This window comes from Dryobates pubescens, chromosome 3 (assembly GCF_014839835.1).
Source record: "Dryobates pubescens isolate bDryPub1 chromosome 3, bDryPub1.pri, whole genome shotgun sequence".
NCBI lineage: Eukaryota > Metazoa > Chordata > Aves > Piciformes > Picidae > Dryobates > Dryobates pubescens.
The window spans coordinates 36788815-36813267 of NC_071614.1; the positions used below are offsets into that span (position 1 = coordinate 36788815).

General features: G+C 35.9%; 1 protein-coding gene across 1 annotated transcript in view; it reads left to right on the forward strand.

Moving 5' to 3' along the window:
* CSMD1 (CUB and Sushi multiple domains 1) overlaps positions 1-24453 on the forward strand; it is a 963767-nt gene that overhangs the window by 743152 nt on the left and 196162 nt on the right. Inside the window, exons 17-21 of the mRNA XM_054179968.1 lie at positions 2834-3021; positions 9681-9869; positions 13410-13526; positions 14917-15132; positions 16563-16751. Coding sequence (XP_054035943.1) covers positions 2834-3021; positions 9681-9869; positions 13410-13526; positions 14917-15132; positions 16563-16751 — 899 coding nt within the window. The remainder of the gene's footprint in view (positions 1-2833; positions 3022-9680; positions 9870-13409; positions 13527-14916; positions 15133-16562; positions 16752-24453) is intronic.

Here is a 24453-nt window from a genome sequence, read left to right on the forward strand (position 1 = left end):
TGAAACATTAGAAACTTTCCAGTCATGCTTAGAAACTTTCCAGAAATAGCAGCAGATGCCTGAATAACCCTATGAACATTTTACATTAAGACATTTTAACTTTTGGATCATGACCAGTGCCTGGAAGGGTAACAAAAAAAAGTAAAAGCTAATTGATTCTAGCCGTAAGGAAAGGGACTAGAGGGATAACTACTGACTGTGGAAGATTTTTCATACTTTGATGAAAATTCTTTGGGCAGTATATAAACCAAACCTCTTTATTCAAAACTTTCCTAGCTACATATAAAGTATAGCATTGAGAAAGTCCTTTTAAAATTCTCTGAGTCCTACCTCTTACTAACATAGTATGCTAATAAACATTAAAATAAAATAAAATAACCAGAAAAAAACCCTATTAATTAAATACTTTCAGTAAGGATGAAGAACATCCAGTAATAAGTTATCTCATTTGATCATTACATTGACAGTCCAAAACTTGCAAAAAAAACCACTCCAATTTTAAACCCACCACCCTTACCTTACTAAGACCTTGAAATCCAGACAAGTGAACTAGAAATAAATTTCTGAGTTGGAGAACTTAAGAACCTACTTGTTCATTGCAATGGGTACCAATTCCTGTAACAATTTTCACTCTTCAGCAAAAGTTTGCAATCCACTGTTGTCATACTGCCCTGCTACGAAAACTACAATTATTGGCTGAGAGCTCATTATTCCTAATTAGGATCCCCCACAAACGTAACTGTCAAAATAATTAAGCAATTGAAGTTTTGATCTTGGAGTACAGATGAAGTATTTAAACCAGGCTAACAGTACCTGTCTGTTTTCCTCCTTCTGCCACAAGGTAAATCAATGTATAACTTCTGAAATTATGAAAAGATACCCAAAACTGTCAAGTATGACTATTTTGGCAAAGAACCTTCCCAGGCAGAACAACACACTTGTTTGTACAATTAAATTTTTGAAACAGTTTCTAACATACTTCTTGAGTTTGCATTCTCCCAAATAACTATCAAGCATGCCCAGTAGTTAGTGTGAACAGGCAACCTCTCATAATAGGAAAGCTGAATAATATCTCCCTGTTAGACATGCTAAAGGATGTATAGTAGGGCTATAGTCCATTCCATGCTAGCTGACCTCTCTGACAGAAACTTATCCTGAATAAGCTAAATGCTGCAAGCCCTATGTTCCTCTGTCAGAGTGAACAGATACCAGTAAAAGCCATCATCTGAATTTGAAATAGCATATCCAACTAGAGTACGTAAGCTGGGTTGAATGCATTGTAAATCTAGAGTTTCCTGTCTGAAAAGAAAGAAACAACCTGAAGGACCTAAATAATTTTCCAAGTGGTCATTAGCTCTGTTTAAACAAACAAATGTTTTCCTGTTTCTGAATGTGCTGTGGTTTTCAAAGAGTCATGAGAGAGAACCAGAGAGACTATAAAATACTTGCTAAATCTGAGCTTGCTGTTACCCATACTGATGTGTCGGTGTAGATGATTTTACATGACCAATTCCAATTGACCTGTAAAATACAATGGTGACTGGGGAACTAGTTAATTCCGTCAAGTGAAAAGTTCATTTACATTTTAAAGTAATGCACCATGTATTTCCCCTTTTCCCAATGTTTAATAATTTACATTTTTCTTTAATTGCAAGAACACAATTTCTTATCTCCAGACTCACTACGTGTCACGTATTGGCAAGGCAGCTTAAAGGCATTCACTTTGAAATAAGTGTTTTATTGCGTAGGGACACAGTTTGTAGCTCTCAGAAGTTGAACTAATAAGCCCTATGGGAAAACAAGATAAAAACTTAGAACATAGGCATTTTGGAAAGATTCATATCTTATGAAAATAAGAATATTGGATTAGCAGGCAAATATATTTAGACCAGTAGAGATATCTGTGTGCACAAACTTTATTGACAGGAAAATTGATGTGTACATGATCTAAATTCTGCAGTTTACAAACAAAACTGTCTTGAAAAGTATCTGATGTGAAAAATGTCAATCAAATTTTTATCTTCAGAAAGACCAGATTTGATCTGTTTGACTTAAGAACAACTAGTAGTGGATGACTGCACATGTAGATATCCCCTATGAACAGACAAAAAGTGATGCAGTTTAGTCTGTTGTTGATTTTAAAGTTACTTATTTTTGTAAATCAGCTATCTTGTTCATCTCCTCTTTCTCCATTTTTGTCTTTATTATCATTTTTTTTTTTTATTGACACACTGAATTAAACTAAGGAATTCTGCTTGTTATATCTGAAACAAATTTTAAAATCAGGGCTTAATTTAAATTTAGCATTTTTGTACTGTTTTACTTCATAAGACAAAAATACCTAAAAGTAAAGCAGTAAATTATACTAGAAGAAACAACTTTGGATAAAAAATATAAACAGTTGAATATGTATACCAGCTTTTTCCAAATAGTGAATAATGAAACGATTGAGATTCAATAATAAAATAGAATTGAAGATGTTCCTAGGAAGTGCAGTTAGTATTTAACCTGAGGGCAAGATATTTTTTGGATCTTCACAGTGCAGTTCTCCTTGAGACAGTTTGAAATTTTGTACCCAGGTTCCCTTCTAAATGTCTTTCTGAAGCCCAGTCATATGGTTGATCTGAAATATATTACATCCCTTATGAATTTTGTGTGATATCAGATGCAGCAATGCAAAGAAAAAATATCCCAAGGAATGCACCAATTGATCTGTAGATTTGCAAATTTTTATGTTTGTAATCTTGATAAGTTACACGAGTTAGATTTCTAAGAATTAAAGAAAGTAATACCATCCCTCTATCTACTAGATGATTTGCGTATTTCTTTTCAGATTTCAGACTGAAGTTAATTATGATACTTTGGAAGTCAGAGATGGACCAACCAACTCATCACCATTAATTGGAGAATATCATGGAACACAAGCACCCCAGTTCCTTATCAGTACTGGCAATTACATGTATCTGCTGTTCACCACGGACAATAGTCGTTCCAGCATTGGTTTCCTAATTCACTATGAGAGTAAGTTTGATGTTTCTCTGGTAAATTTTTATTTAATCATGGAAATAACATTCAATTTGAAAATGATCAAATGAATGTGAACAAATAAACTTCAGTAATTATATTTGCATAAGAACAAATTATGTTTACTCTATGCTGTACTAACAGATCATTCTGAAACAATTAATTTTGAAAAAAATTTTCTTCATGAGATCCTGTATGTTGTTCAGAATACTCATTGATCTCAGTGTTTAACCAACTGGAAAGTAATTTTAGAAACTTACCCTATGGGTAAAGATATATTTTCCTTTTTTGATTTGTTTGCTTTTATTCCCCTTGAATCTCACTTTCTCTGTTTTCTTTTCATCTGGTTTTAATACACTTTTGCAGTTCTGAGTAGAATTGTTCCTTATCCATGCTGATTCTAAAAAACAAATAATATCCCCCTGTGAACTGCCAAATAATTATAATTTTAAATTAGATACATAAAATGACATATATTAAAAGATTTGAAGTTAAACTGATCTTTATAGTGTAGTACAGCCATTCACTTGAGTACTGACTTAAGAGAACTAATGTGTTTAGTGTGATTTTTCTAAACATTATCAATTGTTCTTATCTGTAAACTTAGCTGACTGCAGTAAATTTTCTGTGATACTGAACCTGGAATAGGTGCCCAAACTGACATTTCATAGCTATATTGAAACTTGGAAAGTTTGCATGGCTTCAATTAACTTTGGCTCAAACATGGTAGTAATGGCTGAACAAATAATAGTATGACAAACTGCAAGGCTGCTAAGTCATGTAGTAACTAGGAACAGTAGGTAGATTTCTGCAAGAGTTACCTGCAGAGGCTGAATTTTCCTGCTTGAATTGGATCTAAATGCTGCTGTTACATTTCTTAGGATAGTCCATAGATATTTTTAATTTGTATTTTAGTTTAAGCCCTTATGTAGATGTTTTTTAGTCTGTTAAAAATTAAAACATTAGTAGTAAAATGTCCACCCTACACGTTCTTACTAAATAGAACAGAATAGCATTTAACCAGGTTGGAAAAGACCTCAAAGATCGTCAAGTCCACCCTATCATCCAACACCATCTGGTCAACTAAACCATGGCACCAAGCACCCCATCCAGTCTCTTCCTAAACACCTCCAGTGATGGTGACTCCACCACCTCCCTGGGCAGCCCATTCCAAAGGCCAACCACTCTTTCTGCAAAGAACTTCTTCCTAACATCCAGCCTAAACCTCCCCTGGTGCAGCTTGAGACTGTGTCCTCTTGTTCTGGTGCTTGCTGCCTGGGAGAAGAGACCAGCCCCCACCTGGCTACAACCTCAGGTAGTTGTAGAGAGCAATAAGGTCTCCTCTGAGCCTCCTCTTCTGCAGACTAAGCAACCCCAGCTCCCTCAGCTTCTCCTTGTAGGGCTTGTGCTCCAAATTGCTCACCAGCATTGTTGCCCTTCTCTGGAGACATTCCAGCAAGTCAACATCATTCCTAAGCTGAGGGGCCCAGAACTGGACACAGTACTCAAGCTGTGGCCTAACCAGTGCTGAATACAGGAGCAGACCTCTCTGCTCCTGCTGACCTTGCCTGACCTCGCCTGACCTCAGTGCCAGGGAAAGTGATGGAGCAGATTATCCTGGCAGGAATAACTGCGCACCTGAAGGATGGCCAAGGGCTCAGGTCCAGCCAGCATGGATTTAGGAAGGGCAGGTCCTGCCTCTCCAACCTGATCTCCTTCTATGATCAGGTGACCCGCGTGGTGGACATGGGGAAGCCTGTGGATGTGGTCTCCCTGGACTTCAGCAAGGTCTTTGACACCATCCCCCACAGTAAACTGCTGGCTAAGCTGTCAGCTCATGGCTTGGACCGCAACACTCTGTGCTGGGTTAGGAACTGGCTGGAGGGCCAAGCCCAGAGAGTGGTGGTGAATGGTGCCATATCCAGCTGGTGGCCAGTCAGTAGTGGTCTCCCCCAGGGATCAGTGCTGGGCCCCATCCTCTTTAATATCTTCACTGATGATCTGGATGAGGGGGTTGAGTCAGTCATCAGCAAATTTGCAGATGACACCAAACTAGGAGCAGATGTTGGTCAGTTAGAGGGTTGAAAGGCTCTGCAGAGGGACCTCGACCAACTGGACAGATGAGTGGAGTCCAATGGGATGTCATTCAACAAGTCCAAATGCTGGGTGCTGCACTTTGGCCACGACAAACCCAAGCAGAGCTGCAGGCTGGGGTCAGAGTGGCTGGAGAGCTCCGAAACAGAGAGGGACCTGGGGGTGCTGATTGACAGCCACCTAAACATGAGCCAGCAGTGTGCCCAGGTGGCCAAGAGGGCCAATGGCATCCTGGCCTGTATTAGGAATAGTGTGGCCAGCAGGAGCAGGGAGGTCATTGTGCCCCTGTACTCTGCATTGGTTAGGCCATACCTTGAGTACTGTGTCCAGTTCTGGGCCCCTCAGTGTAAGAAAGACATTGAGACACTTGAACATGTCCAGAGAAGGGCAACAAGGCTGGTGGGAGGCCTTGAGCACAAGCCCTATGAGGAGAGGCTGAGGGAGCTGGGATTGTTTAGCCTGGAGAAGAGGAGGCTCAGGGGTGACCTCATTGCCCTCTACAGCTACCTGAAAGGTGGTTGTAGCCAGGAGGGGGTTGGTCTCTTCTCCCAGGCAACCAGCACCAGAACAAGGGGACACAGTCTCAAGCTGCGCCAGGGGAGGTTTAGGCTCGAGGTGAGGAGAAAGTGCCTCACCGAGAGAGTTGTTCATCATTGGAATGGGCTGCCCAGGGAGGTGGTGGAGTCACCATCCCTGAAGGTGTTCAAGAGGGGATTGGACGTGGCGCTTGATGCCATGGTCTAGTCATGAAGTCTGTGGTGACAGGCTGGACTCAATGATCTTTGAGGTCTCTTCCAACCTTTGTGATACTGTGATACTGTGCTGGGCCACACTGTTCCTCAAACAGGCCAGGACTTAATGAGTAATATCTAATTATGAAGTTATTTAAAACAAGACTTGTATATTTGCTCTTTTATCTGAATAACTTTAAGTTCTCAGTTTAAGGAATATAATTATTTTTATTACCTTTAAAAAACATTATTTCCAAATAAATTGTTATCTGAAAGTTGAATTTCAATAGGTATTAACAATAAGCTTATCATTGTTTCCTAGTTAGAGACAACGACTGCTCTTACATTTGTATGTTTTTATGAATGGCTTTCAGCTGGAAGATTAAACATGGAAGCTGATAGGATTGCTACAGCTTTTGGTCCCTTTACAAAAAAAAAAAATGAAACCATGTACTCGGTGTAATATAGAGTTACCATTTCAAATAGAAACTGCTGGGTTTGCCTATTATATGTGACTCAGAATCTCAAAGCAGTCGATGTGTTGATGCAGGTGTGAAAGAGTGCCCTAAGGAAATTTACCGTGGACCTCCATTTACTCTAATGTTCTTCAGAATACAAAGTATAGTTTGTCTGAAGAAAATTAATGTGCATCTAAGTTAAAATTTTATACACAATTAATATTTATTTAGGGCACATATGGCACAGAATAACATAGACTTAAAACAGTTCACTGAGTCTGTATTAAGCAGTTTAAGCCAGGTGAAGGGAATCTAAAATCACAGACTCAGCTAACATGGTACATTTGCATTAAGAGCATGCAGTAAAGTACAGAAGAGACTTACTCATCTAGAATTTAAGTATGCCAGGAATATGTCATGAAAACTAGATCATAAGCTTTCAAACTTGAATCCTGACTGAGATATATGAATAGCTGGAGGATACAGGGCAGATTGCTCTGAGTAAGCTAGAGTCAATACTTACAATATTTTCATATGTAGCCCCACTTCCAATCCTCATACCTATAATTCTAAAACTTTTATGTCCTGATAAATATTTTTTTCCTTGGATTTGAACTCCTTCTACTTAATTTCTAAGCTTGTATGGTAGTCTGGACAGTTGGACAGCAGCAGTAAACCGAGAGTACAACTTCCACAGAAGCAGTTATAGATGCACAGCTAGATAAGAGGACCAGCACCTTCAGGATGTGTTTGGGGTCTGGGGAGATAGGAAATGCATGACTTCCTGCTGTAGATACATTTGTGCTATTAGCAGTTGGCTTTGAGGTAGGAACTCTTTAACAAAAAATGGCTGGAAAAAGTCAGGTCAGCCATAAGGAAACAACAAAAAAAATATTTAAAAATGTCAGGAGCAATCTTGCTCAGGGTTCTCACAGCATCTGTGAAGGATGACGTCACCCATATGAAAGCATGCTAATTTACAGCATTCCTTCAAACCCAGCACTAAAATGCTGAAATTATTTTGAAAATGTATGTGGGAATACTTAAGTAAATGAAATGCATGCCAGAGCTTTGAGATAGATATGTCTTGATTGTATCCTAAAAGCTAATGAAGGATTCTAAATGCAAAAGTTCAGTATTATTTAACCAACAGATAATTTTTCAAGATAAATTATATCAAAACAATTGCCTAAGAACAAACATTAAAATGGTTTCCTGTCCCTTTGTGTCCCTTTGGGGATTTTTGTGTTTGATTGTTGTTTGTGTTTTTGTTTGGTTGGTTGGTGGGTGTTTTTTTGTTTGTTTTGTGTTGTTGTTGTTTTTCTTCTTTAGAAGTTAATGACTTTTTGGGTTGCAAAAAGCCCTGCAAAGGCTCCATTTGACTATGTGTTTGCTACCTATTTTCAGCTAGCTTCTATTTTTTTCCTTTTACTGCAGACTTACACTGTCTGTGTCTTTCATAATCTGTCACTTTTTTACCCACCACAGTATCTTCAAGGTTTTCTTCTGGACATGCTCAGCTGTTCATACAAGAACAATGCCCCTGTTTCTCCCAAACCTGAAGAGGTTCTGTGTCAGTCATTCTTGTTTAGACACATGACACAGTGTTTCAGGTCTGGAGGAAAGGTTTTGGCTTCAAGAGGAGCTGTAGGAGTGGTCTTTGTGAAAAAAGGCTGGGATTTCCCCCTGCCTGACACAGCCAGTTCCAGTGGACCCAATCCCATCAGCCAAGTGGTGGCACTCTATGATAATGTATTTATGAAAGGGCACAATGATGCATAGGTGAGTGAGGAAAGGAAAATGTGATAGGAAATCCTACAAACACCAAGGTCAGAGAAGAAAAGTACTCCAGACAGGTATTTCCCTGCAGGCCATAGAGGAGACCACAGCGCAGCACATGTTCACACTGTAGCACATACCCACACGGCAGGTTGTGGTGGATATTCCATGAAGGAAGTTGCAGCTTGCAGGAGTGGGTTTATCTTAAAGGACTGCAGCCTGTGGGAAGGAGCCATACTAGAGGAGGGGAAAACTGCCAGAAGGAAGGAGCAACAGAAAGGAGTTGTTATAGACTGACCACAACATCCGTTCCCCATCTCTGTCACACTGCTTGGAGTGGGACACAGAGGCAGAGAAATTGAAAATGGAAGAGTGAAGTTGAGCCTGGGAAAAAGTGGGCTGTGATGGGTTGACCTTGAATGGAAGCCAAGTGTCCAGCAAAGCTGCTCTATCACTCCTCCCTTCAACTGCAGAGAAAACATAAGAAAAAGCTTGTGGGTTAAGAACTGGGAGAGGTCATTCAGCAATTACATCATGGACAAAACAGACTTGACTCAAGGAGATTAATTTAATTTATTGCTAATTAATATCAGAATATGAAAAAGAGAAAATAAAACCAAATCCTTCCCTTCCTCCTGAGCTCAACTTCATTCCCCCTGTATTGTTGAAGGGAGGAGTGACAGAGCAGCTGGGTAGGGGACTAACAGCCAAGGTCAGCTCATCACACGTAGTAACAGAAAATAAAAGAAGTTCCTTTTATCCCAATAGAGTTTTTCTTCCCTTGTGTTTATCCATTATAGCTCATTACATGATTAAATTCCCCAATCATTCGCTATCATTATAAGCATAAATTATGATGCTTAGTTAATAAACCTCCATTGGACAAGTTGGTTTTGGTTTTGGTGTGTTTTTTTTTTTTCTTGTTTAATATATAGCTTCAAGTTTGTTTACAAAACACTATTGAATCTCTGCTATGAATCATAATTACATAAGGTTCCTTTTGTCATATAAGAGTTATACAGCTGTGTAAGCAATATCCATTGTCTTTCTATTTTTGATGCACAGCGTAGTTAGTATCTGTAGAAATTAACAAGTACTTTTTGAGCTCATCAACTGCAGATTTTTGACACTGATTTTTACTAAGATGAAAAGCCTTTACTATGACAATGTTGAATTGTCCTGCAGTATCAGAAACTGAATAGACAAAATGGAATAACCAGGTATGATTTATATACTAGCAAAGTTTGTATTTATGCTTTGAATCATAATGTCTTCCAGTAGTTTCAGGTGCCTGGCTCTTTTGTTGGCTCTTTTTTATATTGTTTGATAAAATACACTTTAAAGTTCCAGTCTTCTCCTACTTCATTTGAGCATCTCTGTGCTGTGAGTCAGTTACAACAGCTAGTTTTATGTGCTTTATGTCCCACATCAGTTCTCAGACAATTCTAACAATTATCTTTTGGAGGCTCTTCCTCCTGTCCCACTCACTTTGTTTTGTTTGGGAAATTTTCTGCTTACTATGAAGGAGAAAAAAAAAAAAAAAAAAAAAGGGGGAAAAAGGGAGTGTGGGAATGAGCAAATCTTTATGTTTCAGGTGTTACTCTGGAATCAGATTCCTGTCTGGACCCAGGAATTCCTGTGAATGGCCATCGCCATGGTAACAATTTTAATATCCGCTCCACTGTAACTTTTAGCTGTGATCCAGGATACACACTGAGTGATGAAGAACCACTCATATGTGAAAGAAACCATCAGTGGAATCATGCATTACCCAGCTGTGATGGTAAGTGTCAGGTTCTTCAGATGGCAGCTTTAAAGTCCAAGAAAGTTAATCTATTATCTGAGAATAATTAAGCTTATCACTGCCACTACCTTCCTTCAGTTGCAGCAAGATCCACACATTTCAGAAATTATTTTACTGTCAAGAAAAGCCATCCTTTACATCTCTGCATCGACTTTCTGTCAAGTAATGAGTAGTGAAATTTATAGGTGTGTATATATATATTTGCTGATAGAAAAATTACAATTCACAGAGGGTACCACTGTTCCACTGGAATGAACATGTCATGCAACTAATATTTTCAAGAGAAACCCAATAAACTTAACTCACTTTTTAAATTTGAAATGAGTACCAAAGTGATTGCTCAAAATATAAGACAATCACTATTAAAATAGGTCATGACATATTTTTGTTTTGAAATTTTGGTTAGTTCATTAATAGTTTTGAGGCATATGCAATATGAAACTGTCTAGAGCTTTCATGAAACATTTTTTGAAATGTGGATTTTGCTAGCAAATATTTCTGTGCTGAATTTTGTCATTGGATTATCTGCTGAGTTGTTTTTCTATAAAGTACAGAATGAACTCTTTTTTTGTTTGTTTGGTTTTTGTTTGGTTTTGAATGCCGTGTCTGATAGAAACCACAGAAAATAAAATCCAAATGTAGATAACATTTCAGTAGTGATTGAACCCTCTGAAAATTCTCAATAAACTTCTTTTTTTCTTAAACTTCCTGCCAAACCTTCCTATTTCCTCCATTCTGTTTGCTAAATTACTACCTTTAAAAGCATGTTTTTCTTGATCAGGATTCTTTGTTGTTCAGATATGACTGTGTTCTAAGATGATGATAGATCAGTGTGTGAAAAGAGAAGACCCAAGCCAATAACTAAGGCTCGAGTTGTAGTGGATTACTTACCTTACTGAATATCTATCTCCCATTACAGATCTAAAGTTTTAATTGATTATAGTGGAATGTTAAAAGACAAACTTAGATTCAGTTACATATTTTAGTTTCTAATTCTTACAACAGCCTTCTGACCCCGTGCATGAAACACATAAGCTAACAAATGATTCTTAGTCACTACAAAGCAAACTAATCTACTGTTCAATGTCACTTGTCTTGGAAGCATTACAACTTGTTCCTCCTTTGCACGGACAAAAGTCGAATGTTTTATTCAATTGTGTTTTGTGATAAAATTTTAGCTTGCATGTTTTTGGCACAATAGTTGAACTCTGAAGTGTCACAAATCTTCCGATAAGCTGTAATTTTAAAATGAGCAAAGCCTTTTTATTATTCTTCCAATGGGCTGATGTTCCTTTTGCTTGTTGGCTTTGCTATGATGAGTTGAAGAACACTATCACAGGAATCTCAAATTTGAATAGCACTCTATACTTTTTCAGTTTATTTTGTACTAAAATTTGTGAACATATTTTTGGGTTAAAACACATATATTCAACTCTTTTGTTTGTTTATGAATATTGAACTATAGAAAGATGTACGTAATCTTCACTTCTTGAAAGAAAATCCTTATTTCTCAGGTCCATCACCCACTTCCAACATAAGTGTATAATAGAAAATGTCAAGCTTTTTTGCAGTAGGGCCTCTGGGCAAGCAATATACAAAAGGATTATAGTCAACTTCTTTTTCTCCTCACATACTTGACTACATTGATGAACTAGTCTTAAAAAAAGGGTAAATCTCATATTCTGTTATGTAATAATTGTCTCTATGTATTTGCCTTCTGAGGCTCAAAAAGCTGCAACCCAAATTTTTAGAATGTCACATTTAACTGAGGTTGAAATGGGCATTTTTCAGTGACTTGCAGACTATTGATGTTCTCAAAATTGCAGCTTCACAAATTAAATCAGCAGAACAAATCCCTAAGTGACAAGCATGTTGCTTTGTCTCATGCCAATAACTAAGATAAGGAACTGTATGCAGGGACAACAGCTAAGGTTCTCTCTAAGCAATATGTCATGCTAAAAATACTACAATGTCAAGGTAGAGTGTAAAAATAATCATTTTAAAGGAAGAGTGATTTATATACTTTAAAACTAAAAACTAGGTAAATTGTTCATAAATCCTTAATATCTACTTGAAGAAATGATGCACAATCAAGTACTTTTCTTCCTTCTGTGATGTTGACAGAGTAAGAGGGATTTTGAATGAATATGTGCTACTGCTCATTTACAGTATTATTGATGTGACATCTGTAATTATGTATTATTAAGTAGTGTTTTTAAGCATATATTTACTGTGCATTTAGCCATACATATTCTCATTCATGTTTATGTGCAGGCAAAATTAGGCTACTCTCCTCCTACTTATTTATGAACATACATAAAATACGTAAATTCAAAATATCATAGTATCATAGTATCAGCCAGGATTGGAAGGGACCACAAGGATCATCTAGTTCCAGCCCCGCTGCCATGGGCAGGGACACCCCATACTAGATCAGGCCATCTAGAGCCTGATCTAGTGTGAAAAGCTTTAACAAATGTCTTAGTCTGGTAAGTGAAAAAAACCCACAAATTGAGCTATAATGCTAGTATATGCATTTGCAAACAACTTATGCAAGTTTATTGAATGTTTGTTTTGCCATCTAGCTTATGGTAAAGTATATTGCTCTCTGTGAGGAATAAGACTAAAAGCATTCTAATGCTCTGTTGTTTCATTGTTAAATATTTAGTTTAATAAAATTTTTAAAAATTCCAACATAAAAAGCGGGATGACAGCAAGTGAGTGAAAAGCACAGGCATGCTGTATTTAAAAGATCAGTGAGTAATTCAGCGTGCAAATCTTAAATTTTAATTAATTTGCCATGCAAATTTGCGCAGCCTTGTTTAGCAAATGCGAGTATGCATAAAATGTTTTCTAGCATAGTTCCTGTGTCTTTCAAAATACTCCATTGCAACTAAATTACTTATGATGGGACCGGCTGAATTATTGAAAGGGATAAAAATGCACCCATTTTACATTACCTGAACACAGCACAGGAAATCAAATTATTTTAAAAAAATATGTACAGTGTTTCTTAATTATGATGTTTTTATTTGGCAACAATTGAATTATATATCTAACTCTCTAACTTTCTAAATACGTACTGTAAGAAAAGTACCTACAAGACACTTGATTTTTTACTCACTTCTCAAAAAAAAAGAAAAAAAAAAAAGAAAAAGAAAAAAGTAATCATTCTTTTAAACTACTACTTCAATAGGAATTAATACTTGCAGAATTCTGGAACAAAGTTGTATTTATTTTTGTGTTCTGCTAACTAAAAGGAGAGGCTGTAGATGAAAAATAAACTCCCTTTCAGAGACTAATTTAAGAATAAGCCAATTATTATCTTACATGAATGTCAGGGCTTTGGGTGAATTAACATCTTCTATTACTTGACTCTATTTTTAACTTTAAGTATAGTTCAAAAAGTGAACTAGAATTTATTTTATTTTAATTTTGTTTTTAATTTTTAACAAACCCCAGGACTCTTGTATGACTTCTATTGGATTTTACTTTCCCTTTTTTTTCTTTCTTGTTAAGCTTTATGTGGTGGATATATTCATGGGAAGAGTGGAACTGTTCTTTCTCCAGGTTTTCCTGATTTTTACCCAAATTCTTTAAACTGCACTTGGACTATTGAAGTGTCACATGGCAAGGGTAAGAATCTAAGATGAATTATGTATGCATGTACAATGTCTTAAAAAAAAACCAATCAAACAAACGATGATGATGAAATGCCTTTTATGGACTGAGTTAAATCTTTTATGGAAGAAATTGAATTTCCCCAAAAATATATATCCTCAAATGTGCTGTTTCTAGTTTGTGCTTATTTTGAAAAAGAAACATTCTACTATCAGTTACCAGATGAAATGTGGTTTAGTGTCAGAAAAAAATGGTTAGAAAATAGAAGAGCTAAAATACATGAAGATAATTATGACTTGTTAAACAGCACTGAATTTTTCAGTCAAAGTTGTCAGGACCTTGTGGATTTCTCTTCTCCATGATTAAATATGAAGATGCAGATTTGATCTGTGTATTAGTAATCTTAGACATCAGACATCAGTCATTGTGACCAAATATATATGTATTTAATAGTGCACATATAGTGTAATATAGTAATATTTGAATACACAGTTAAGCCTGGGATTTTATGCCAGTTGTCACAACATGCTAAAGAATTGAGGAAAAAGCCATGGAAGTATTAATGATGTGTTACATACCATTGAATCTAAACATAATAAAAATATTTCTCAATCTGCTTTCTATGACAAGAGAAGTCTTTGTTATGTGTGACAGTCAGAGAAGTTTAGAAATTTCTACTGTTTAAAATTTTCTCATGGACTGGATTTTAGTTTAAAACTCGATTTCCTGTTAAATGTGGGAGAAGGGTAAGAAGAATATTGTTCCCCACATTGGATAATTGTATGTGAAAACCTAATTGCAATGCAAAATTTAGTTCATTACTGGACTCTTAAACTGGCAACTGAAAGAAACAGTCCTGACTCCAGGAAAGAAGTGGTCCCAGAAAATAAAAATCTGCGTATGTGGAAAATCATATATAGAACTTGTACCTGCTTTGTCCTTTAAAACAGACACTTGGAGTTTAGAGTGAAAAACAAAATTGTGTTGCAGGAAGTGGAAAAGAAAATATATGAATGCAAAATGTTAGCTAATTTTTAAAGTATATCTCATAGTTTAATGATGAGATCATGAATCAGAGACACATACAGGAAGTCGAATACAGTCTATGCAATTAAAATTCAGATTTTCAGAGTACTGTATACAAACAATACTGAATCCTATTAGTTCTCTTTTGGGAACTATTGATTTACAGTGAGCTAAACTAATATTCTCACTGCACATATTGACTGGTTGAGCCCAAGTAGTGTCTGCAATTTTTATTTTCTGAATTTCAGGTGTTGATTCTATGTGTGACTAAAATCATTCCACATAATGTTAAAATTTACTTTTTGTCATCTATGTGTAAAGGAAAATAAAATCTTCCTATTAAGTGCTTTTCTTTTCCTGCTTTTTAATATTTCTAAAGGTGTACAAATGGTTTTTCATACCTTTCATCTTGAGAGCTCTCATGACTATTTGCTCATCACTGAGGATGGCAGCTTCTCAGAACCAGTAGCCAGGTTAACTGGCTCAGTCTTACCACCTACAATTAAAGCTGGCCTCTTTGGAAATTTTACTGCACAGCTTCGGTTTATCTCTGATTTTTCAATTTCTTATGAGGGCTTCAACATAACATTTTCAGGTAAGAAATTCCATTCTTCTAAATATCCAGACACAGTTAACAGATAATATTTTTACTTCGAGATAGCAGAAATATTATGAAGCACCCATAATAAAAAACCCAACTATATAAATTGTATAATCTCTATATAGGAAACTGAGGTTTATAATGGTGTCTAACAGATTGAGAAGGATGTTGGTGATGTGACTGTTTTAAGGAGATGTTTTCTGTATTCTGAGTGTACCATCAACAGTGTGTAAAAATTTGGAGGAAAATTAGGGGGCAAAAGCTAGAAGGTACTGCTTCAGAATAAAGTAACTGGTACTATTTCACTGAAGGAAGTATACAAATGGTAACAATGCAATATTATGCCAACTGAAAGTCACAGAGGAGTCTTAATTTGAAGACTGATTTTGCAACAAAAAAAATGTGTCTGTAAAAATAAAACTTTCTTAGCTGTTGGTATATGAAGTAGGTCTGAAAATTATATACAGATTCCTTTTTAAGATAATTGAAAAAAAATAATTTACTGCTTCTTATTTGCATTCTACTAAAATCAGATGGCATATAAATTCCATTTCTCAATAATTTCCCATGCCTATCTCTATGACTGGAATGTAGAATATTTACACATATATATATGAATGAATGAATTGCTAGATGAGATGCTCATGCACATAATGCAAGCAGTGTCTAAGGATCTCATGCCCAGCTCTTACATAATTTTTCAAGAACTGAAAAAAGAAGAATTCATTTTAGTGACATCTGTCAATGTTTGCAAATGAACATGCTATTTATGAAGACTGCATGTCATCTAGCTTGCTTTTTAAAAAGAAAACAAGAAAAAAAGCATGGCACCTCATGATTAGAGCAATAGTGTTGGATTTACTACTATAAAATGCTCACTTACAGTTGATCTTCATACTTTGGACTAACCAAGTCAGACTAAACTGTTTGCAAGTTTGTAATGTAAATGCAATTATTAAATGATATCTCTGGCAGCTTATTTATATGTAACTAAAAAATGGTTGAGTGCTAGATAACTTATAGAAAAATACACAAAATATCATATTTTGTTAGATTTTCTTCATTACATAATATTTTTTCTCTGTCTCACTGCTAAAGCTGCTTAGACATTCAGATGAAATGAACCAAGAATTATGTACAGTTAGAATCAAATTGATTGTAAACCACATACAGTACAAGCTGATTATGGCCCTTGATATAAAGAAAGGTAGTGTGGGTGGGACACAGTAGATACAGAATTACTATGTATAAAGCCATGACAGAGGTACAGCAACTGTACTGAGTTTTAGTATACACCACACCTCTGAAATATAGCTTTTCCAAGTGTTCCATAAAGCTTCAATACAATTAATTTGGTATTTTTTTTTTTTTCTATGTGGACAATTTGTCCCATTTATTTATATATTATGTTCTGCTCTCTGCAGAGTATGATCTGGAGCCATGTGATGATCCTGGTGTTCCTGCCTTCAGCAGGCGAATTGGTTTTCATTTTGGTGTTGGTGATTCCTTGATCTTTTCTTGTTTCCCTGGATATCGCCTGGAAGGTGCTAATAAACTTACGTGCCTGGGAGGTGGTCGGCGTGTGTGGAGTGCACCTCTGCCAAGGTGTGTGGGTAGGTGGTCACATGCTTTCATTTCATTCATCGTTAATAGCACATGGCATGTCTCAGAATACTGGGCAGAGAACAAAGCACTTGGGTTGAAAGGCTTGATCCCCAAGCAGCAGAAACTTAGAAGTCAGTGCAAGATCTAAGTACTGCATGTCTCTGACTTGGAGAATAAAGATAAGGAAGAGAAATAGTTGGAGTTGCGATAGAAAATAGATAAATGTGTCTTGTGAGATGAAATATGGATCTAATTATTGAATTGTATGTTTACCATAATTAAAATGTAAATTTCATACTTTGCCTTTCAGTGTAAAGGAACAATATTTAGAGCTCTTAGGTGAAAACAGCCTTTTTTGAAGTCATCCAGCTGGTTTTAAGGGTTTTTCTTTTTCATATTGTGTCGTTATTCTTGTAACTCTAAATTGCTGGGGGGTTCACAGTTTATAAACTGTATTACAGCATTGTAAAAAGTAATTTGTAACAATTAATGTGCTGTTGTTAAAAATCAGTAACTTGTAATCTCAAACTGAGTGAACAGTTGTTTTCTGGGAAAAGCTCTGGGACTGGATTTTATAGAATTTATACAGTTGTTGCATTTGATTTGTGAAATGATTTTTATCACCACCATGTCAGGTGAATCTGGTCAGCTACTGTTGACCTAATGCACCTGAAATGTCAGGTAGTTCCATACATCTCTAAATAGATTTCCTATAGAGGACTTCTTTTAAATAAAATTTCATTAAGGGAGAAACCTAGCTTCAGCTTTTTTCTTTTGTTTTAGAGGGATGTAGCTCTGTATCTGAATCAACTACAATTTACATAGATGTAAGGTATACCTGCATAGTTTTTATGGGGAAAAGTAAACTATTTCTCATTTTATTTTAAAAAATGGGGTTATTTAACACCTGCTTGGAAGAAAGTAACAGATGAAAGTGCAGCAAAAATCATACGGAGTTTGCCATTCTAAATTTATATCTTAGGCTATGAAATGTAGCCACTTGCTGTGCCTAACACTGATATGCCTGTATAATTTACTGACCCATATACAATCATATGTGTACATAATAAGTTTGTAATTCATATAGTAAGAAAATTTATTGGCTGAGAACTTGTTTCCTTTTTATTATGTTCAGTTTCTGTAAATATATAGACTGGTTTTAAGGCATATGACACTACATCTATGTACAAAACCCCTCTTCTTACTTGATTAAGAAAAGCTTTTAAAAATTATTCACAAACAACTGATCTTATCTAAAACAACATATCTAAATAACTCTTTTAACTCAGTCTAGGAAGAAAATTTGGTTCTATGTTGCAACTAAGGCAAATATAAGGAAAGAAACTCTGCTAAGGAGCTGAGTGAAACTGAGGGGGAAATTCACACTCAGTGCCCTTCAGTTCAAGCTATTTTTACATGGTTCTTAGCACAGAGGATGTTTATAGAGGCCCCATTTCTTGTTGCTTCTAAGACATTAGGGGTGACAATACCTTCTTACATGGAAAAGGAGCTCACACAAAGACTATTTGTTTCTCAAAGGAGTGAAAAGAAATTACTTGTCCTGAAATCTGCTGGCTTTAGAGTGTGTGCTCAGAAATTAAATCTAGTCTTGACTCAGTAATGCAAACTCGTAAATATGTTACTGGGTTCAATAGCCTCTTGATTATTTTCTCCTTACTATCATTTGTGCACTGACCAAAGTCATCTACATGATAAATACACACCAACCTATTTATATATATATATATATATATCTTGACAAGGATTTTTTGCACCTTCTAGGACATGTGGTAGTGCATGCACTTCCATGATCCTTCTAATCAGATTCAGGATGAAAGTCCTTCAAATTTAATTGCATTTAATTTAAAAATTAAACATTCACACAGGCACAATGTGATTTGCATCAAAAAATGTTTTACTCAGTTTCATCTCTTGGTAACAAAACAACAAAACAACAGGACTTCCAAAGACATTGCCATTCACCCTTCTCCATCTGAGTAAATAAGTTCATGTCCTTTCTGGGTTCTTCTCCATAATGTTACAAAGTTTTCTTGGTCAGAGAACCATTTGTGCCTTTCCACCATTTCTACTCCTTTGGAGAGTTATTTTTCAGGTATGGCAAAAGCAGATCTTAGTGAACATGTTTGGCTTACCATCATGGCCCTGACATTTTTAGTCCAAGACTTCAAATTCCATAGGGTCTGCATTATCATCATTTTTATAGGCCTGTTCTCTATGCTGTGAAGGTGGATGATCTTTCCCTCAACTTCAAAGGTCTTTATCTGAGTGCCTGGAAATCGGTTGTTTCTCAGAATAAGGCAACCTCCCTTCTTCAGTAAGGTCTCTACTTTGCAGAGCAAAAAGATACCACCATGTCTATCACAAAATCAGATGGATATAAACAAGTATCCTTGTTAATCTCCTTCTCTGTATCAACACCTTGCCCTCTTGCTTTTTCAGTTGAAATGATTTTTATGCTTATCTCAGTCATGCACCTCAAGAGGTTATGTAGTATCATCACAGAGTTTTGAAAACTCTACCCAACTGGTGACTCACTCCAGCAAGTAGCCCACAGCAAGGATTTTCTGCAGCTACCTGCAGTATAAAGGAGACAGTCTTCTAGAAAAAGAACGGAAAGGAAGGAAAATGGGGGGTGAATGTGGCTGGCTACTTTTATGTAACTGTTCTTTGAGATGTACTGTCTAAATGTACATTCATAGTGTCCTCTTTTATTCTTCCCCTCCAAATTTACTGTAACTGAGAGGAATGCAAAACTGAGTGGAACTTGCACAGAGTTAGTGGAATTAGGGGCACATTTCTATAAATTAATGCCAAGGTGGAAAAACCCTCCCAGCAATCCTGGCACAGGGCTACCTGCAAAATAAATGTGCACAGTTTCTTGAGGAAGAAATGTCACTAAAATAACCCATATCTTTAGATTTGAGAGTACCTATATAGACATCTGGTTTTTACTGTTCTGAAACAGCTTATAGCCTACAAGGTTGTTAACATTATCATCTGGCACATTGCTGTAATTGGCATGTTTGTCTATATGTTGCAGGTTTAATTTCCCAAATCTAATTCTGAATAATCTAATTATCATTTAAAATAACTGAAATGGTGTTTGTTGGGTAAAACCCAAGCTACTGGAGTGTAGACAAGCTTCTTCTGATTGTCTTTTGTCTGGCTGAGATTTGAAAACAGAAAATAAAAAGTTCTCCTTCGTTTTTTGACAGCATTCATTGTTTTGCTGTTATTGCTTCAATTGTTATTCTAGTGTCTTCCAGGGGAATTTTTTTTTTGTTCAAAAACATACATTCAGTTACTAATTGTGGCTATGATGGGTTGCTGTCACTGCTTCTGCATATATAATTTATTCTCATTGTGTCACTTACTTTTACATAGTGGCAAATTTATACTTATTTCATGGTGTGTGAACAGAATTGCCCAAGAGTGTGGATACATATTATTCTCACTTTTTCCTTCCAGCAATAGCTCTTTTTTCTCTACCTATAATTACACAATTCTATTACAGTTTCATTTACATTTCACAGCTGGCTACTTTTTTCCCGAGGACAAAGCTCGGCTTTTAGTGAGTTGGTCTCTCTAGAATACAGATCCAAGAATAAAGCCCCTAGGCTGTCATGCAGTTCTTCACATCCCCGAAACTCTGTGTATCTCAGAAGCTTTTTGAATACTGTAGTCCATAAATGGTGTGGAACAACTCCTTAGTCTGTTGAAGTGCCTGATTCTTAGGCTAATATTCACTTGAAGGAGTCTGTCATAATAAGATTCTTTCATTTTTGGAAAAGGAACCACACAATTTGTCTGTTAAAGGCAGATTTCCTAGATCCCATCTAGCAAGCCATGACCATGCTTTAAATCATACATTTACATCTTCCAGTTTAAGTCAAACTAGTCAGGAGCTTTCTAGTACTCAATATAGAGTTTGTGCTAGTTTTAAAAAAGGAATTTAAAAACTCATAGTTAGAGAAGCAGCATTCCTATAATTATTTTTCTTTTTTAATTGAATGTAACAATTCAATGAACTAACACTATGAGCACTAGAAATAGATCCCAGCCCCAGAAAATGCTCTCCCTCCCCATAATCCATCAGTGCCATACTCCAAAAATTTCACTGTCATGCTGCACTGCAGAATGCTGTCCTTGACCTCATGAATTTCATATACCCTTCTGCACACTTGTATGGCTTTGTCATAAAATAATTTGAGAAATGAAATAGAAATAGAAAATAGAAATAATTTGGAAAAGACCTTTAAGGTCGAGTCCACCTGCAAGTCTAACTCATTTTTCTGGTTCTGCCAAGTCTGTCACTAAACCATGTCACTAAGTGTCACATCTACACATCTTTTAAATACTTCCAGGGATGGTGACTCAAGAACTTCTCTGTGCAGACTGTTCCAAAGGCAGTTGTCTGTGCTGATAGAAGTTAGATGCTGTTCTACTTCTTTTTTTTTTTTTTTTTTTGTTTGATACCAGACTTGGTGGGAAGTACAGTATGTGCAAAAGCAGAAATGTGATATGAAACAAGATACCTAGTGAATATTACCAGAGATAGGTGGCTGATAAATGGGGTCTGACAGAGAGCAGGGATTTTAGATTGCAGTGTCAAAAGTGTATCTGATGTACACCTAAATCATCTCCCAAGTACTTTTGGAAATATGATTGTCATTTGCAGTGGTCCTCAAAGAGCTGAGCCTTTAAGTTTTGGTGTTCCTTTATGGTGCATTATGATATGCTGATTAAATTCTGAAAGAGGAGAGATATTCCATTTCTTTCCTTCCTATTTGCCAGTGATGTGCTGTTCACTGGTAATTGAAGGCTATATGTAGAAACCTGAGGGAAAACACCTTTACAGTAAATTGCAAGGTAGAGTGCCCAAGTGTAGGTACCTTCTCTTTTCAAAGACATTTCAGACATTGCTGCCTCACCCTGCTGGATTTTTTAATCTCTGAAAGGTACGATACAATAAATGTCTGTTTGTTTAAGCATTTAGTTTATTCCATCATATTCTGTGACATTAACTGCAAAATTGAAGCAATGGTAAGATTATAGTACAATGATTTTCTTTTACCTCTCTACTATTTTGGCTAAGATGAGTGGCTTTTACCAAGCTTTTCTGCTCGGCGTTGTGGCTGAAGAGCCATGCTTGTTATTAAAGACGGTTGTTTCCCCTGTTTACAAGGACACCCAGCTAAACACTTTGATTACCTCTTTCAGGACTTAGGCATTGAGACATGGTATTGGAATGTTTGAGTTAGTTCTTCAGCTCACCTTTTTGAAACTGTCTTAGCTTAGATTTTTATGCTGTTATCTGATTTACATGCTGCTTGTGTTTATTTTGTCCGGATTTTCCCTGCTCACTGTCTCCTTAAGAAAATTTGATAAATTTTACCTAGGATATATCAGGAAAATATAGTGCACACTATGTTCAGTTCAAAGTGGCCTGGCATGCTAAGCACTGCATAGAGTTCAGGCGTAACACAGTAATACAATAAACTTAGTTTTGAGTGCTAGGGGTTTTTTTTTGTTTGTTTCGTTTGTGGTTTGGGTGGGTTGGTTGGGTTGGGTTGGTTTTTAATCAGGTTTCTAACCTGTGTTACTTTCCTGTCCCCCATTAGTCATTTCAGCTATATGGAGTGTTCCTAAAGCCAGCTGTAAAAAATATAAATGATAAAGCTGAAAAGAAACAGCTACTTAATGTTTTAATTTCATATTTAAGTGGTGTTTCTCACTTACTATATTTTACATGGCACTTGGTTTTTAATGGAGCATTAACACATTATGTGAATAAAATCTCCACTGAATTATTCTTCACTCATATTCACATTAATATCACATTAATTTATCATATTCAGTTTTTAAAATAAATATTACATCAATAATTGATGATAGGGTGGTACAATAAATTGCTGACACTTTAATAAGCTACTTTTTAATAGTTTATTTAGTATTCATTGCTCAATCATCAATTATAATTAATGCACTTTGTCATATTATGGCATTGAGTTAATTTCTATTGAGATTGAAACAGAAATGGGAACCTTGTTAGCCTGAATAGCAGTGGAGATTTCTGTAAGATCCTTGTGATCTGGCATCCAGTTTTCTTTAAATTCTAGCATAACATTTGAATTTGAGTTCACCTTTGTGTTCATTTTTAGCTAGTGTTTAGGCACAAAGAGAGCTCTCATTTAAGAGCAGCTTATGAGCAAGAAATCTTATATATCAGTAGCTGAATATCTGAAACTTCAGACAGTAATAAGGATGTGCATGTGTCCAGGATCCACTTTATTTCAGAACTCTAAGTGCTGTCACACTTAAATTGTGACAATTGTAGGTTGCTTTATATTTTATACAGTGTATTTAATAAAGTTATTTAATATATTTTAAAACAATTTCTATTTCTTTATAACTCTTTTATATAAATATATATATATAATCAAAAGGTGGGATTTTAATCCTTGTTATGTTAAACCCCCATTTTTCTGTCAGTTTGTCAGAAAATTGAATGTTTTTTTTTCAAATTGGTGTTTGAGTCTTACTATATATGAATCTTCAAAATATGATGCAATATAGCAATTACAGGTTTGAGTTGTTTCTATTTATAAATTGATAATTTAATGTTCAGGAGGCACTAAGAGATTTCAGCTGGTGCATTGTGGGCAGTCTGACTTCATTTTCAAAACAGGAAGAGGAGTGATTTGTACCAGACCTGAATTACCTAAATGTGACAACTGACATGAAATTTTACTCACTTATAGTCAGAAGGAATAACAACATCTCAGGTCACCCTTTTGCCTTCTTTCCACATTTTAAGGTTGTGTGTGCAAAAGACATTTTCTTTATAATTGAAATTATATATAGATAATAGTGAAATAATATAGAGATGCTATCTGTATAGCTCATTATTAGATGATTTTAAATCTTACTAAAAACAAAAAAGCAACAAACCAAAACAACAACAACAACAAAATGCCCTCATGTTGAAACTTGCCAATAATCCCCTGAGGCCAATTAATATGGTAGGATTTGTTTTAAGATTGAGAGTAGTGTCCATTGGCATATGGATTGAAAACTAATGAAGTGAAAATCAGAAAAGACTTTACCTGCTGTGGAGTCCTTCCTTTCCTACTATGATGTTCTTTGCAAGCAAATGGTACCAGAAAATGCAAAATGTTTGTTTTCAGCAAGGCATTTCAATAAGGATTTCAGTGGGGTGTTCTCATTGCCATATTAGTGTTGCTTAATGAATGTTTGAGAGAAGCTTATATACACTTACTTTATTAGTGCAGTCCTTAGCTCGTGACCTAGCTTGACTTAATCTGTCTTAAAGTAGCGATTATGGAGGGAAAAAAGAGGAAGGAGAGAAAAAAGGGAAAGCCCCTCTTTATACACCAGCTGGGAAGAAGGAGAGAGTACCTAGACAAATATCTCTCCCATAAAAGTACTGGTAACAATGGTGATGATAGTAATAACAAAAAAAGCAAACCTCTTTCTTCTTTGTACCTAGTGCAGTTATATTTTTCATGAAGACTTTCTTAGGCTCCTCATCTGTAACTTATGATGCTGTTAGCACTGACTGGACCATGTATGAGTGCTGCAGACTAAATAGTAGGGAAGCTTTATGCACATGCATCATTGTGTAATATTTATTGTGGATTAAATAATTATTTGCTTGCTACATACTGG